This window comes from Papaver somniferum, chromosome 1 (genome assembly GCF_003573695.1).
Source record: "Papaver somniferum cultivar HN1 chromosome 1, ASM357369v1, whole genome shotgun sequence".
Classification (NCBI taxonomy): Eukaryota; Viridiplantae; Streptophyta; class Magnoliopsida; order Ranunculales; family Papaveraceae; genus Papaver; species Papaver somniferum.
Genome location: NC_039358.1, coordinates 66,042,111 through 66,055,994, shown reverse-complemented (window position 1 = coordinate 66,055,994; position 13,884 = coordinate 66,042,111). Strand labels below are relative to the sequence as shown.

Below are 13,884 nucleotides of genomic sequence, written 5' to 3'. Positions count from 1 at the left end.
ATTGTTCAACCGAAAATGTAGTTGTTACTTCAACAACACAGAAGCAAGGATTTAAATAGTTTCACATTATCCATGACCATGAGGATTTGCATCATTAATTTATTTAAACCGTCCATCATTACTTGTTGCCGAACCAATAACTTGTCAGACTAATTAACCTTCAGCATTGAAGATTGTTTTTCAATTATTAATGACAAAATCACGACTAAGACAGATCAGTTCAAATAAATCAATTCTCCATCAAGTATGACTTGAATATCATTCTAAACATTTTCTCTATCGCTAGTACTATCAGATTCTCAAAACTGTTCTAACATTGCTCTCGGCCTTTCGTGTCATTGATCAGTTTCGCTCAAAGTCTATTTCACCATGAGCATAAATAAATATAGTTGGCAAATGCAATGCACATATACAGAGTACCTCTGTCATATCAAAAAGAGAAGGGCTAAGAAGTCTTACTGTTACTACAGAAAGTCACAGATCTAGCTCTGAACCATACATTTTACATCTGTTTCTTCTTTACTATTTTTCCTGCTTGAGTACTTAAATCACAAACAGGGTACCGGACATTGTAACCAGGCCTACAGTTGTTATGCTTATGACACTACAATTAGATTCACAATATGGGTGAAAAAGGGGCGTTGCTAGACTTACCGACATTTTCACCCGCAAAATGTCTCGACAGAGAAATGAACGGAAGAGATCTAAACTCTCTACAATTAGATGCAGATATTAGAGAGTTTGGATCTCTCCCGTTTAATTTTCTTTCGGTACATTTTGCGGGTGAAAATGTCGGTAAGCCTAGCAACGCCCGTGAAAAAGTCATAAAACGAGATAACTTAGATGTTGCTGTTGTACAGGAAAAGGACAACTTAAGCACCCAAAACCTACACTGTGACCTTAAATCTACCATTATGAGCGAATTCATGCCTTGAGAAGCCGATATTATATAAAAACTGTCTATAACATAATGCACACATGAAATACATGAACTCAATGACAACACTGAATCTAGCATTGTTTAACCGAAAATGGAGTGTTTACTTCAACAAGACGGGGAAAGGATTTATATAGTTCACATTATCCATGAGGTCTGATTAATTTATGCAAGACAATGTCACATCGTTACTTATTGACTAACTAATAACTTGTTGGTCACGAGACTAAATTCTTAATAAATCAGTTGCTAAATCAATGTCTCCATGTTGAAGATTGTTTTTCAATCATTAAAAACGAATCATGACTCTATCTCTGATTCTCTACTGCTTGAACACTTTAGCCAGTTCTAAAATGGCTCTAGGGCCTCGTCCTTTCATGTCATCATTTTCGCAGAAAGTCTTTACATCATCAGCTATTAAAATAATGTCACATACAGTGCATATGTATGAAGAACTTCTGCTATATGGAAAAGCAAAGGACTAAGAAATCTTATTGTTACCAGAAAAAGTCACAGATACAGCTCTCCCTGACATATTTTTACATCTATTTTTTCTAACCTATTTTTCCTGCTTGAATACTAAAATCACAAACAGGGTATCCTTCATTATGACCTACTCTACTGTTGTAATGTTTCTATGATTATATTCACAAAGTGAGTGATCAAACAATGAGATATGTGACGTAGATGTTACTGTTATACAGGAAAAAGAGATTTGTGCACCATCCCATTTGTCACCGAGGACATTTATTTGTTTGCTTCAGATGAGGTTCGAGGAGGGTAGAGCTCCCACAGTGCCACTGTGGTATCTTCTGAAGAAGAAGCCATCAATTTACAGTCTGTTGAGAATGAGGCTGCATTACACTGCACAGCAACAAAAAACGAAAAAGAGTGTTTAATGTATTAGTTATGCTAATACTTGAATATGGAAATGGAAGGACCAAATTCAACAATGACCCTCAATATGCTAGCCATGTACAAGATTAATGGACCTGCAAGCAACTAACACTACCTGACCGGCCGACTCACATTGTGTTCAATGCTGATTAGGTGCAGAACATGCTTATCTTAGTTATCTGTAAGGTCCAAAACTGTTTGGTTTCTGTTGAATTGGGAATCAACAAGCGTGATTTCATCCTATAATAGGTTTGAAATTGAGAAAATAGTTGGGGCTATGAAAAACAGTAGTTTCCACAGAGGGCAGTAGAATTAACAGGAATACCATAGCACTGTGATACTTCAATATGGCCAAAGCATTTCCTTTGCGATAATTGTACACCCTTATTCTGCCAAGATTAAAACGAGAGTTGAATTATAACAAATAAAATCTATATCGTGCGATATTATCATTGAATGGCAGCAAGTTCTACTAACTATTTACTTTTAATATTGCCCTGGAAAGGTGCAAAACTACTAAGTAGAAATTTCTATTAAAAAATGTTTTGTCAGACAGAAAATCATAAAAACAACCACCTGTGATCCCATCCAGCAGTGGCAGCAATTTTCCCATCAGCTCTAATGGTGGTTCCCGTAATACCATGTCGCTCTAGACTAATCTCTTTCTTAACCAAACAAGAGCCCTACACCATGACCGAAGAACGTCAGAAACATGTGTGAAACAACATCAAGAATCCAATAAGTCTAAACAAAAAACACAGCTATATGACACTCAAGGAACCAAACATTTGAAGCATAAAGATTAAGGAGATAATTATTGTTTCCTTGTTGCAATACAAAGTTAAGAAAATGTAATGCTTTCGACGCAGAAGTTCCAAGACACATAGTTGCACAGAAGCCGGAAATAAAAGAACCGCAATGTTAACTACATCTAACACTTTACCATCTGATGATCCAAAGTGAATAGCACAATTTTGCTATCTGCTGCTCCAGAAATTCCCCCAGTGCATGACCCATCAATTGCGATGCTTAGAACTGTATACAGAATATACAGTAGATAGGCATCTTAAATACAGAAACAGGTAAAACAGATTTCAGAGAAGTTAATGGAACTCCTGGATATAGATGCTGAACCACAGACCTGGTTCAGAATGGAATTTTGCAACAGTTAATGGAACTCCTGGATTCCTTATATCCCACCAAGCCATGGTTCCATCTTCATATCTGTAACGTGTGAATGAATTACATCGTTTATCAACAATTGTACACTTATATTATCAGCAAAAAGATCTACGGTTCTACACTATTATAATAAATGTCTAATGTGAGCAAACACTGGTTTAGTATTCATGGAAGGAAACATATATGAACTGAGTTAAACCTCCAAACACTGGTTTAGTACGCAGGGAAGGAAACATACATGAACTGAGTTAAACTTCCAAGACCTAATTGGACTTTAATCAATATAGATGATAATATACAATTTGCAAGAGTTAAGATAAACACAATTTTTTAAATGCAGAAAGGAAGCAGATGAAGGAAACGGACCCAGCCAAAACATTGAGGAATCCCTGCGACTTAGGCGGTAAAAATGCTTGAACAGACATGCACATTCCTGTTATAAAACCAAGCAATGAATGTCAAATTCATGCATATAAGAAAAACTGTACCTAAAAATGGAATTCTGTCCTACCAAAACTTATACAAGAATCATAAACAAACCTCTAGATTTTGTAGAAGGATTCAAGGAGCTTCCATTTGAAATCTGAGGTAACCGTGCTACCCTTTCTGTAGAGTTGAGATCCCAAATCTCAACCTTTGGGTGTCAAAACACATGGTAAAGTAAGATTGCTATCACAAACAAGGAATCCAATGAAAGCACGAAAAGTTAAATTACCTCAGAAGATTGCTCTCCCGCTACAGCTACATATTTTATTTCTTCAGAACCTATATAATTAGAAAAGCAAATTAGAAAGCATTTGGGGAGAAAAGACTTCTAACACTGATCAAGATTTAAAATAAAAATCTGAGACTTCACTGGACCTTCTATAGAATTTGCTCCAGTCGTTTCTACATCCATGGTATCCCTAACCTCCGTGTTAGAATTATCCGATTGACTGTCCAACGCAGTAGAAGTAGTGACATCTCCATTTTGTGTCAGACAATCAGAAGGCTTTTTCACCAATGAAAGCTTGCAAAAATGGTAAGAGTTCGTTTTAATTGTAACAGTAGGCACCCTGGTGAGAGTAAAAGGTCGTCACAACTATGTGAGAACACAATGTTATCTTTGTTATATTGATCTCAGAATGAAATAACACCATTCACCATTTGCTAAATCGCCAATTTACAAAATATGAGAGCTTATAACTCTAATCCCCAAATCATTCCATGAACCAAATAAACAATATCAAATACGGATACAGAGAAAGGTAAGACCCAGTACCTGGGCAATCTCCCACCTTCAATATCCCAATACTTAATTGTTCCATCCCTACCCTGGCTAATTGCAGAAAAACAGTAGTTCATAAGATTGGCAAAACTCAATTCAGAAAATAAGCAGCAAATTCCGTCTATATAGAACGCATATCGCGAATCCGAAATCTCAAACTAATCAAACGAAGCAAGCATGAAAGAGCAAGAGCAAGAATTAACACCTGACAAGTTTACTTTCTCCAATCAAAGGACTGGCAGCAACAGCAATAATCCCATGAGCGGCATTATGCACCCTGCAATCCATCCTCATCCACCATTAGAATCAAACAAGTAAATCAATTAAAAACAAAAGTAAATTACACTAAAAAATAACAATCTCACCATGAAGATGATAGTGTCCTGTGTTGAACTGTATCCCAAATCCTCAACTCACCATCACCAGCACCAGTGAAGAGTATCGGTTTAGAAGGATGAAAACAAACATCAGTGACCGAAGCTCGATGACCTCTCAATACAGCAACAGGATCAGGTGATGGCCGTTTTGTGCTCATTTCTCAGATTACTCCCAAGCCCTAGAAAAAATAGAATTCTACTAGTAATTCTCAGTATCTGTAAAAATAAAAAGAGTTTACTTTTCGGTTAAAAAACGTTTTTTTAATGAAATGTGCCCACGCTGGTCATCCAAACACGCCCTAAGAAGGTCTTTCTGCTGGCTAACAGTTAACCAGACGCTAGGGTTTTAAAGTTTGAACAGGAATTTAAGCAAGATTCTGATTTCTCTGGGAAGCATTCAGGTGTTTGCGAAATTCGATATCTTTATCTTCAGAAATTACTTACTCTGTACGTTGTTCTTATCTCGTGATCCAAGTAAACTTTCAGATATTTATTACCAAACACTATTATTATAACTGCAATTATTTTCCACCGAATTGATGGTTGTGAAGATATTTTGGGAGGGTTTTCTCAAAAATTAGGTGTATAGTGAAAGAGAAGTTTATATGATGACTATGTTTTCAATTGGGTCTCTGCAAAAAATGGGGATTAAGGTTGATGAATTGCTGAGAGCTGCTTGGCTAGCTGCAATTCTACCTATGCTTGTTGCTTTGATTCCTAGTTTTCTCCAGGGTACACTTTTGGGGTTTTCTAAAAGAGGAAAGACCTTGAAATTTTCATCACAAGTAAGTTTTTAATTGTGTTATAGTTGTCTATGAATTTGCTTTTGAAATGACATTGATGGGTTCAACTGCTTCAATTAGTACTTTAGATAAACAAAAATGAAAATTTGCTCCTCTGATATGTTTGTTTATGTGGGAAATGTAGAAGTTTACGGTTCCGCAGAGATTCTTCTTGCATTTTTATGTGGTGGCTGTGGTGTGGACGACATTGTTGCTAGTAATGACATGGTTCTATGCATATAAAATGGTACCATTTGGTTCGGGTTCGCTTCATTTTTCAACGGTAGCTAGTCACTTGACAGGAGGTTCGCATATATTTTCTATGCACAAGTCTCATGTGACTTCTGTTGAGCATGGATATAGGGTATGGCGAAGTGTATTCCTGCTTATCTTAATGGAGATTCAAGTGCTTAGACGCCTTTATGAAACGATATACGTATTGGACTATAGTCCTTCAGCTCGAATGCACGTCATGGGTTATTTCGCTGGGCTATTGTAAGTCTTTGAACAACCTGAACAGTATATTTTTTTAAAAATGTTTCTTCATTATGTCCGTACTAGCTTGGATAAAAAATACACCAGTTATCATTTCTTCGATAGAATGTGGTTTTCCTTTTGACAACTAGTTGTCGTTTCTACAGCATATTTTCCATGATATTCAATTACTGAACACGGTTAAAGATTGCAGTAGGTTCTATGTCTGTCCCCAACTTCTCCCAGGATATATTGTTTAGTTCCATATAACGGCATCTGGATATATAATCTGAAGTCAGATCATGAAGCTACTTAATTGAGTCTAAAGAATGCTTGATGAGAAAGTGACCCACTGTAGATGCTGTGTCAATTGCCCATTCGTAAGTGCAAAGTAACTCTGGCTCTACCTTATTCGGGTGAAACAGAACTTTGTTACATTCCCTATTATGCAAAAAGCTTCTAAGGCCTATAATGAAGTCAAAGCAAAATGTGAAGTGGCTAGATTATGTTTGTTTAATTTACTGCTTCATAATATAATTGCTACTAAGTTATTTCCAAAGCAGCAAAGTTGACGCACAACAACTAAATTGCTAAATCCAATCCTATTTTATTTTTCTCTTCGTCCTTAAATTTACTATTGCTAGAATGTCTTACTGCTACTTACCCTTTTCTGTAAACTAATCCTGTTATTTTGTATGAAGCTAGTTTTTATACAGCAGCGCCCCTGTCCCTTTGTAGCATCTGTGCACCAGAGGTGTTCAAATTTGCAGCTCATCAGGTAGCGGAGTTCATTGTTAAAGGCCGGGATAAAATGCTAATCTCCCCAATCAGTGAGATTGATTGGTTGGCATATGTACAACCCCTCACAGCACTTGAATGGAGCCAATGGATTGGAGCAGCTATTTTTATTTGGGGTTGGATCCATCAGCGACGTTGCCATGCAATACTTGTAAGTGTCTCCTCTGTTACTGACAATTCCTCTAGTTTGTAATATTGATATCCCTGCTAATAATTGTTTTTCCTAGATGGTAATAAAGAAAGCGATAGCGAACAGTTTTAAGAAAACCTGAAACCTAAAGTGAAAAACGGAATATAGTCAATTAGATTTCATCATTATGAGCTGAATAAACAAGATAACCAAATGTTAACTTGAACTCAAAACATTACATGTGGCACCCCTTTCCACCAATTAGTACACAAACATCGTATACTCACATCTTCTGGCACAGCAAATTTAGATAGTTTAGCATTTCCTGTACATTTTCTATCACAGTTTTAACTTCACTTTCCAATCTTATGCAGGGTTCATTGCGGGAACAGAAAGAAGAAAGTGATAAATATGTAACACCCTATGGTGACTGGTTCAGATTTGTTTCTAGTCCACATTACCTGGCTGAAATCGTAACTCTCTCCCCCTCTTTCACTTGAAGTGTGGTGATTTTGTTTCGTATTAAGAGACGACCTTCTCATTTTCCACTCATGTCATGCAGGTTATATATGGTGGGCTTCTTTTTGCTAGTGGAGGATCAGATCTCACAATCTGGCTTGTTTTTGCATTTGTGGTATATGTCGTTGACTTTCAAATATATTTGGTTCTGTGTGTTACTGCTTTCTTCTCCTTGCCCTCTAAGTTCACAAGCTCTTTCCAATGTCTGCTTGCAGGTTGCAAATCTCACCATAGGAGCAGCAGAAACACACAAGTGGTATATCGAGAAATTTGCCAAGTACCCAAATGAGCGACGCGCCATTCTCCCTTTTATTTATTAAAGATGTACCAATCTGGATAGTTACTGTATGTAGGTAGTGTGTATCAGAGTGAAAATAAGGAATCATCTCATTCTTTTTACTCAATGTAATACCGTGGAAAAGGTGAACTAACATTTGTGAAATATTTAGCTAGTTGAATGGAAGTTTGTGATGTCATGTCATCCATCTCAGTGCAATATTATGAAAACAAATAGAAGATTTTGTAAAATGCAATTTCATGAAGTCTCGTGCATTTACAAGGTATCTATTCAGGCAATATTATTTAAGTGTTACCAGTACAGTTGCTTAGCATTACAGTTTTTTAAAATTCATGGACTAGACGATTATGCGTGACAGAGAGTCCAGTTTGTTCGCCACTGGCTTAAATCTATGATACACATTAAAACAAGATCCAATTTAAAAATCCTACTGTAATGTAAAACTTTGATAAATATTCAACATTGCAGGATATCATTCAGAATCTCAGCTTTCATAACAGAATTAACAGTCTAGGACACTTATTCTTCTACTTCTGCTTGCAAGTCTTTGCAAAAACATAATCATGAACCAAATTATGCATAAAGGTCAACACCCCAAAACTTGGCTGGCTGGTTGGTCCTGTATTTTCTGTCCACATTCTTGATCGACTCCATGTCCTCCTTGGTCAGCTCAAAATCAAACACTTTGAAGTTCTCTTCCAACCTCTCAAGTTTCGACGACTTTGGAATGACAACTGTGTTCCTCTGGATACCCCAACGGAGAACAACCTGAGCAACTGTTTTCTTATACTTCTCGGCAAGAGCCTGCTCTCAGAAAATAAAAAAGATCAAAATAATTAGGCAACAGTACGAGTCAAGACGAGAACTCTCAATTTTCAACACATTCCATAGTTCGTATCCACAAATAAATGAAGGGGGTATACGTACTTTGATAGCGGGGTCATCCAAACAGGACACTGAACCAAACCACTCGGTGTTAGCTGCAGCACCCCCCAATGGTGTGTGGGCTGTGACACAGATGCCATGCTTCTGACAGAACTTAACGAGACTATCACGTTGGAAGTAAGGGTGTGTTTCGATTTGATTCACAGCAGGCTTCACCTTCGAGTAAGCCAGACAATCTCTAGTGAGGAAGATGTCGTAGTTGCTGCACAGATATTTGGTTAATCAGAAAGTATCATTTCACATACTTGGGTTAGGAGGGCCATAGCACATACTGTATTGGAAATTGAACATAACTATTCTGCTTCACGGAAAACTTGGGTTAGGAGGGCCATAGCACATACTGTATTGGCCTTATCACACAACTTTTGTTTCCAAAATTGGAATGGATCAAAAAATGCCATGGAGATGGTTAACAGAAAGTTGCCAACTCATATCGACAAAGAAGAAGAACGAGAAAAAGTACTCGACAGATTTAGCCAACAAACTCATCTAATTACACATAGGAACCACATGTACTCTCTGAAATTACCTGATCCCAATACTGCGAACTAAGCCTTTCGACACCAAATCTTCCATAGCATGCCAAGTTGTTTCTAGGGATATGGTTGTATCTATTTCCAGCACACCCTCATCGTCCAAAGCACTACCAGTTGTACCAACACCTGCGTTTATGTGAAATACAAATAAGATACCACACCAGTTGAACTGCCCTCTGACAAAATTTTGAAACTATGTACAAGTAATTTCAAGATCTAAACCCTTTTCTCGAGATGTAAACCCTTTTCTCAACTCTACCCAGAAACTACTCAGATAAACTATAATGGATACAGTGGAATGTAGGAAAAAAGTTACCAGTATGTTTTGTAGCTACTGGGAAATGAACAAGGTACAGATCCAGATAATCTAACTTTAGTTTCTCCAAGCTGTTTTTACAAGCCTCGGTAACATGCCCATGGTCTGAATTCCACAGCTGAAAGTACAACAAGAAACAAACAATCAAAACAAGGGTTTAAACAAAATGAAGTGAAAAGAGATAAAACATAAATTTGGAAAAAGTCTTCTGTAAATCTTGCCTTGGTGGTAATGAAGAGATCCTCTCTCTTAACAAGACCAGATTGAAAAGCTTCAGCAAGTGCTTCCCCAACTTCTACTTCATTTTGGTAATCAGCTGAAAAAAAAAGTAAAAATGCTTCTATTAAAACAAAATCTGGGTATCAAAATACTAGAAAATGGGTTTTGCAGTAGAGAAAGGAAGTCACCAGCACAATCAAAGTGACGATAACCAATTTTAATGGCGTTGATAAGAAGGTCTCTGATTGATTTGCCTTCCATTCTCCATACACCCAAACCCATTATCGGCATCTTTAATCCGTTGTTTAATGTGATCTCCATCTTTCTCTATCTCTCTCAGACTCGAACTTCTCTACTTCTCCTGGACTCTTGATTTGGGTCCAGAAAGGGAATAATAAAGTTTGGATGGGTGTGGAGAGATTTAATTATCGTTATACAGTCCTTTTATTAGGGTGGCTAAATTGGGGCCTATGAATTTTTTCATCCACCCCATAAAGAATGATAAGGGGTGTCTAAATTTGATGAAACTACCATTTTACCCTCTATGAAATTTTAATTTTACTAATTTATCCTCATTAAATTCTAATAACAAAAAAAAACTAAATCAAATCAAAATCATTTCTATTTCCATCAAAATTAAGAATTCAAAATCAAACAAAAACATTATCGATAATCACCAAATTCACTAAAATAGGTAATTTTTCATTTTAACTCAAATCATGTACTTTTCTATTAACCCAATCCCCTAGAATAGGTTTCAATAACATGTAATCACTCAAACAATCCAATTTTTTTAAATCAAAATTTTTGGGTTTATAACAATCGGTCTACGTCAATGCACTTGTAAACCGATTTCATTTAGAAACGATTGTTGTTTATGCCCACAAAGACCGATTGTCCTGGATGGGCATTCTGGTTGGAGGAAATTGAACCAGAATCGGTTTACGTTAATGCCCACATAGCCCGATTCTGGTATGGAAGAGTTCTGTGTCTTTTTTTTGTTAGAATCGGATTACATAAGCATTTTTATAAAACGATTCCTGTTGTGCAATATCAGGAATCGGTTTTTATATATGTATCGTGTAAACCGATTCTGGTTAACCAATTTTTTTCAGTTAATACTCAATCATAAAATGAGTATGAAAATATACTCGATTTCATTTCGATTACAAATAAAAATGAAAATAGATTTTACCCAATTTGAAAACGAATATAACTTTATACTCGAATTGAAAACGAGTATAACTTTATACTCGAATTGAAAACGAGTACAACTTCTTAAACGATCTAAAATCGAGTATGAAGTCATACTCATTCTTAACTCGGGTATAGAATGAATTTTAATTTTAAGTCATACAAATAATTCACGGATAAAAAAGAAAAAAATTTACCCATAATCGGTTTATGTTCATGCCCATATAAACCGATTCTGGATAATCGGTTGATTTTCATGTCCATATAAATCGATTCTGGGTAGAAGCAAGTTTCAAAAATCTCTGAGGTTACAATCGGTTGATACCGATGACAACATAAACCGATTATGAGCTGGTGTTCTTCAAAAAATTTCAAAATTTCAAATTTTTTTCAAGTTCACCTGATTCATTAACACAAATTAATTTCACATCTAACACAATACTTTACCACTAATCACCCGAATTAACACTAATTAATCAGGAGTAAATTAGCCATTAAAAAATAGTTGGTTAAAGGGTTTCTAGAAATTATTTCTTAGTGACCCTATTTTGTCATGTAGCTATAGGCCCCAATTAAGTGGCACAGGCCCCAATTTAGCCAGGTTTATTAGGGATCATTTTACAAATTTTACTGCCCACTGCCGCTGGGTACCACTGGACCCTTATAGAGACACGGACAAAATCGCCTTGCTAGTTTGAGCCTTCGAGGGATGTAGGAATTTTTTAAGGCATATCTACATCGTTAGAAGATAAAATAAGACATTTTGAAGTTAAATGTAAAACCTCTTATCTAGTTATGTTTTTTAATGGCTAATTTATTCCTCATTGATTAGTATTAATTTGAGTGATTAATAGATATTTAATCTTGTTAATTGGAAACTAATTAGTGTTAATTCATTATTAAAACATGAAAAAGGTTACGAATTTTTATGAAAAAAACGAACTATGAATCAGCGGATGTTCATTCACTTATACATCGATTTTGTGTTGATGTTGTAATTATCGAAGAAATAGACCGATTTTGTGTTGATGTGGTAATTCTCGAAGAACACAAAAAATCGGTGCATATTACTCATAACATAAACCGATTGTAAGAAACGAAAAATTTAATTTTCCACATAAACCGATTATGTCATATTTTTCATAAACAAAATATTCGTTCATAGTTTTGGGAAATCAGCACATTACATATAGATTATGAAATTAGTTCATTACATAGGACAGTACAACACCTCATAGTAAAGTTCATTACATATAGATTAAGTATGCGAATGTTCTTAAATTTCGCGCATCAATACATCATCAATGAACGTCCGAGCACGACAATACAAAACCTCATATTCCTTTGAGTGAATGAATTTTCTTTCCCAATTCCTCATAGGCAACTGAAATTAAATGAATTACACGTTAGGGTGCAAATATTAAACGGTGAGTTAAGTATAAAAATGTCGGATTAGTCATTTTTTCAGGAAGAGGAGCTTGGGTATGATGGTCATTCACCATTTTTCTTACTTTAACAAACTCTCACATTGCATTTTTTATGTATTCAAATCGAAACGCTAAGTCTGTCCTTCTATGGTTTTTTGGATTCGTGGTGCGTCATAATAGAACTGTTTGACTCTCTTCCAAAACATTGAATATAGTTCTTTGGGACGTTCATGGAAGACGGGGATGACGATTTCACAAGCTGCGTATATTCTTCCGGATCTCATTCTATTTTCCAAGCGCTATTTGAATAGTTGATGAAGTAGAGGTGGCTCAAAGTTTAAAATTTGGGGCAAAATGTGTTTGGTAAAGAGATTTTCCTTATATGAATGAAGACTCAACGATAATATTTTTTTTGAAATCAATTCAGATAATAGGCTTTTAAATATGTCCACATAGACCGATATAAAATCTGCCTTGCTACAGTTGGTACATAAGGAAGCCCACTAATCCGATTCTTGTCAAAAAAAAAATACAGAAAAGTGACACTTTTACTTACAAGAATCAGATTATATGTTACCACATAGAGCGATTCCGGCAAGTTGTCAAAATTCTGGATTTTTTGGTTTCTCAGAATCGGTCATTAACGATGTCGATATAAACCGATTTTGAACCTTGGAAAAAAAAGGGAATGAAATTCTCAGGATCGGTATTTGTGGTAAACAGTAAAGGAAGATTTTGAAGTTGAAACTCTGGAGAAAAGATATAATCGGTTTTTATGAAGGTAAACGTAAACCGTTGTTTCTGAATAAACTTCCATAATCCTACATTTTTCGTGCAATTTGTAGTTCTTTTGTCACGTCTTAGGCAAACTCAACAATTTCAAAACCGACCAGATTCATTTATTCATAAACTAATGAACATTACCTAACATAATTCGACCAACAAACATAAGTCGAAGATAAAAGTTTTGACTCCGCAATTATCCATAGCTTAAGACATAAGTTTGGAAAATAAAGAATTTGTTCATTCATCACCATCAACATCCCCACCACGAGCACATCATCCTCGTTTATGAGGATTTTCTTCGTCGGCACCATTATTGTCATATCATGTTTGGGATGCTCAATTCACCACGAAACTTCTTTTTCGAAATGACTTTCTTCCTCTTTCATCTTCCAGACTGTTCAATTATGCATTTTTTTTTGCATTCTCCTTAACCTTTACTCCTTTCCCTATACATACCCTTGCTTTGTTTGTCAAACGCCTGATTCGTCTTCTCTATTTTCATTTCAAAGACAAACATTCAATAAATCATACTAAAACCATTAACAAAACTATAAATGAGTAAAAATACGTACCATAACATCAAGTGCTATATGTCGGTCCTTGATGAGGGGTATCTCATCTACTCTTATCACACGAGTATACGAAACTTTGAGGACCATGGCATATAATACAGAGTTGCCTCATCATCTGTTTTCGGATATCCAACTACTGCATGGATGTTATACCTCTTCTGATCCCAACCCGCAGATGCTGGTAAAGGTTTGTGGAAAACCTCAAAATCATTATCAAGATATTTACTT

The 13,884-nt window shown here is 35.9% G+C and overlaps 3 protein-coding genes across 5 annotated transcripts; 1 reads left to right on the top strand and 2 right to left on the bottom strand.

The window, feature by feature from the left end:
- Positions 1-1,403: 1,403 nt before the first annotated feature.
- LOC113289666 (protein DECREASED SIZE EXCLUSION LIMIT 1-like) lies at positions 1,404-4,947 on the bottom strand. Of its 2 annotated transcripts, none has more exons than XM_026538991.1 (12): positions 4,649-4,947; positions 4,489-4,560; positions 4,278-4,334; positions 3,878-4,071; positions 3,732-3,781; positions 3,557-3,650; positions 3,383-3,449; positions 2,976-3,058; positions 2,778-2,869; positions 2,411-2,517; positions 2,160-2,223; positions 1,404-1,801 (listed from the first exon to the last, which is right to left on the bottom strand). In XM_026538991.1, exons 1-12 carry the CDS (start codon positions 4,816-4,818, stop codon positions 1,685-1,687), a joined length of 1,167 nt encoding a protein of 388 aa, XP_026394776.1. In that variant the 5' UTR covers positions 4,819-4,947; the 3' UTR covers positions 1,404-1,684. The 2 variants fall into 2 exon arrangements, 1 of the variants encoding a protein (XP_026394776.1); XR_003331085.1 differs by having other exon boundaries at positions 1,665-1,801; positions 1,967-2,223.
- A 25-nt stretch (positions 4,948-4,972) lies between these two features.
- On the top strand, positions 4,973-7,926 carry LOC113289676 (polyprenol reductase 2-like). Of its 2 annotated transcripts, none has more exons than XM_026539013.1 (6): positions 4,973-5,445; positions 5,591-5,937; positions 6,622-6,865; positions 7,219-7,317; positions 7,407-7,478; positions 7,579-7,926. In XM_026539013.1, exons 1-6 carry the CDS (start codon positions 5,266-5,268, stop codon positions 7,681-7,683), a joined length of 1,047 nt encoding a protein of 348 aa, XP_026394798.1. In that variant the 5' UTR covers positions 4,973-5,265; the 3' UTR covers positions 7,684-7,926. The 2 variants fall into 2 exon arrangements, with proteins under 2 accessions (XP_026394798.1, XP_026394790.1); XM_026539005.1 differs by having other exon boundaries at positions 5,588-5,937.
- Positions 7,897-10,083, bottom strand: LOC113289688 (NADP-dependent D-sorbitol-6-phosphate dehydrogenase-like). The gene is made up of 6 exons (XM_026539021.1): positions 9,866-10,083; positions 9,680-9,774; positions 9,459-9,576; positions 9,136-9,268; positions 8,589-8,808; positions 7,897-8,465 (listed from the first exon to the last, which is right to left on the bottom strand). Exons 1-6 carry the CDS (start codon positions 9,996-9,998, stop codon positions 8,235-8,237), a joined length of 930 nt encoding a protein of 309 aa, XP_026394806.1. The 5' UTR covers positions 9,999-10,083; the 3' UTR covers positions 7,897-8,234.
- Between the last annotated feature and the right edge of the window lie 3,801 nt (positions 10,084-13,884).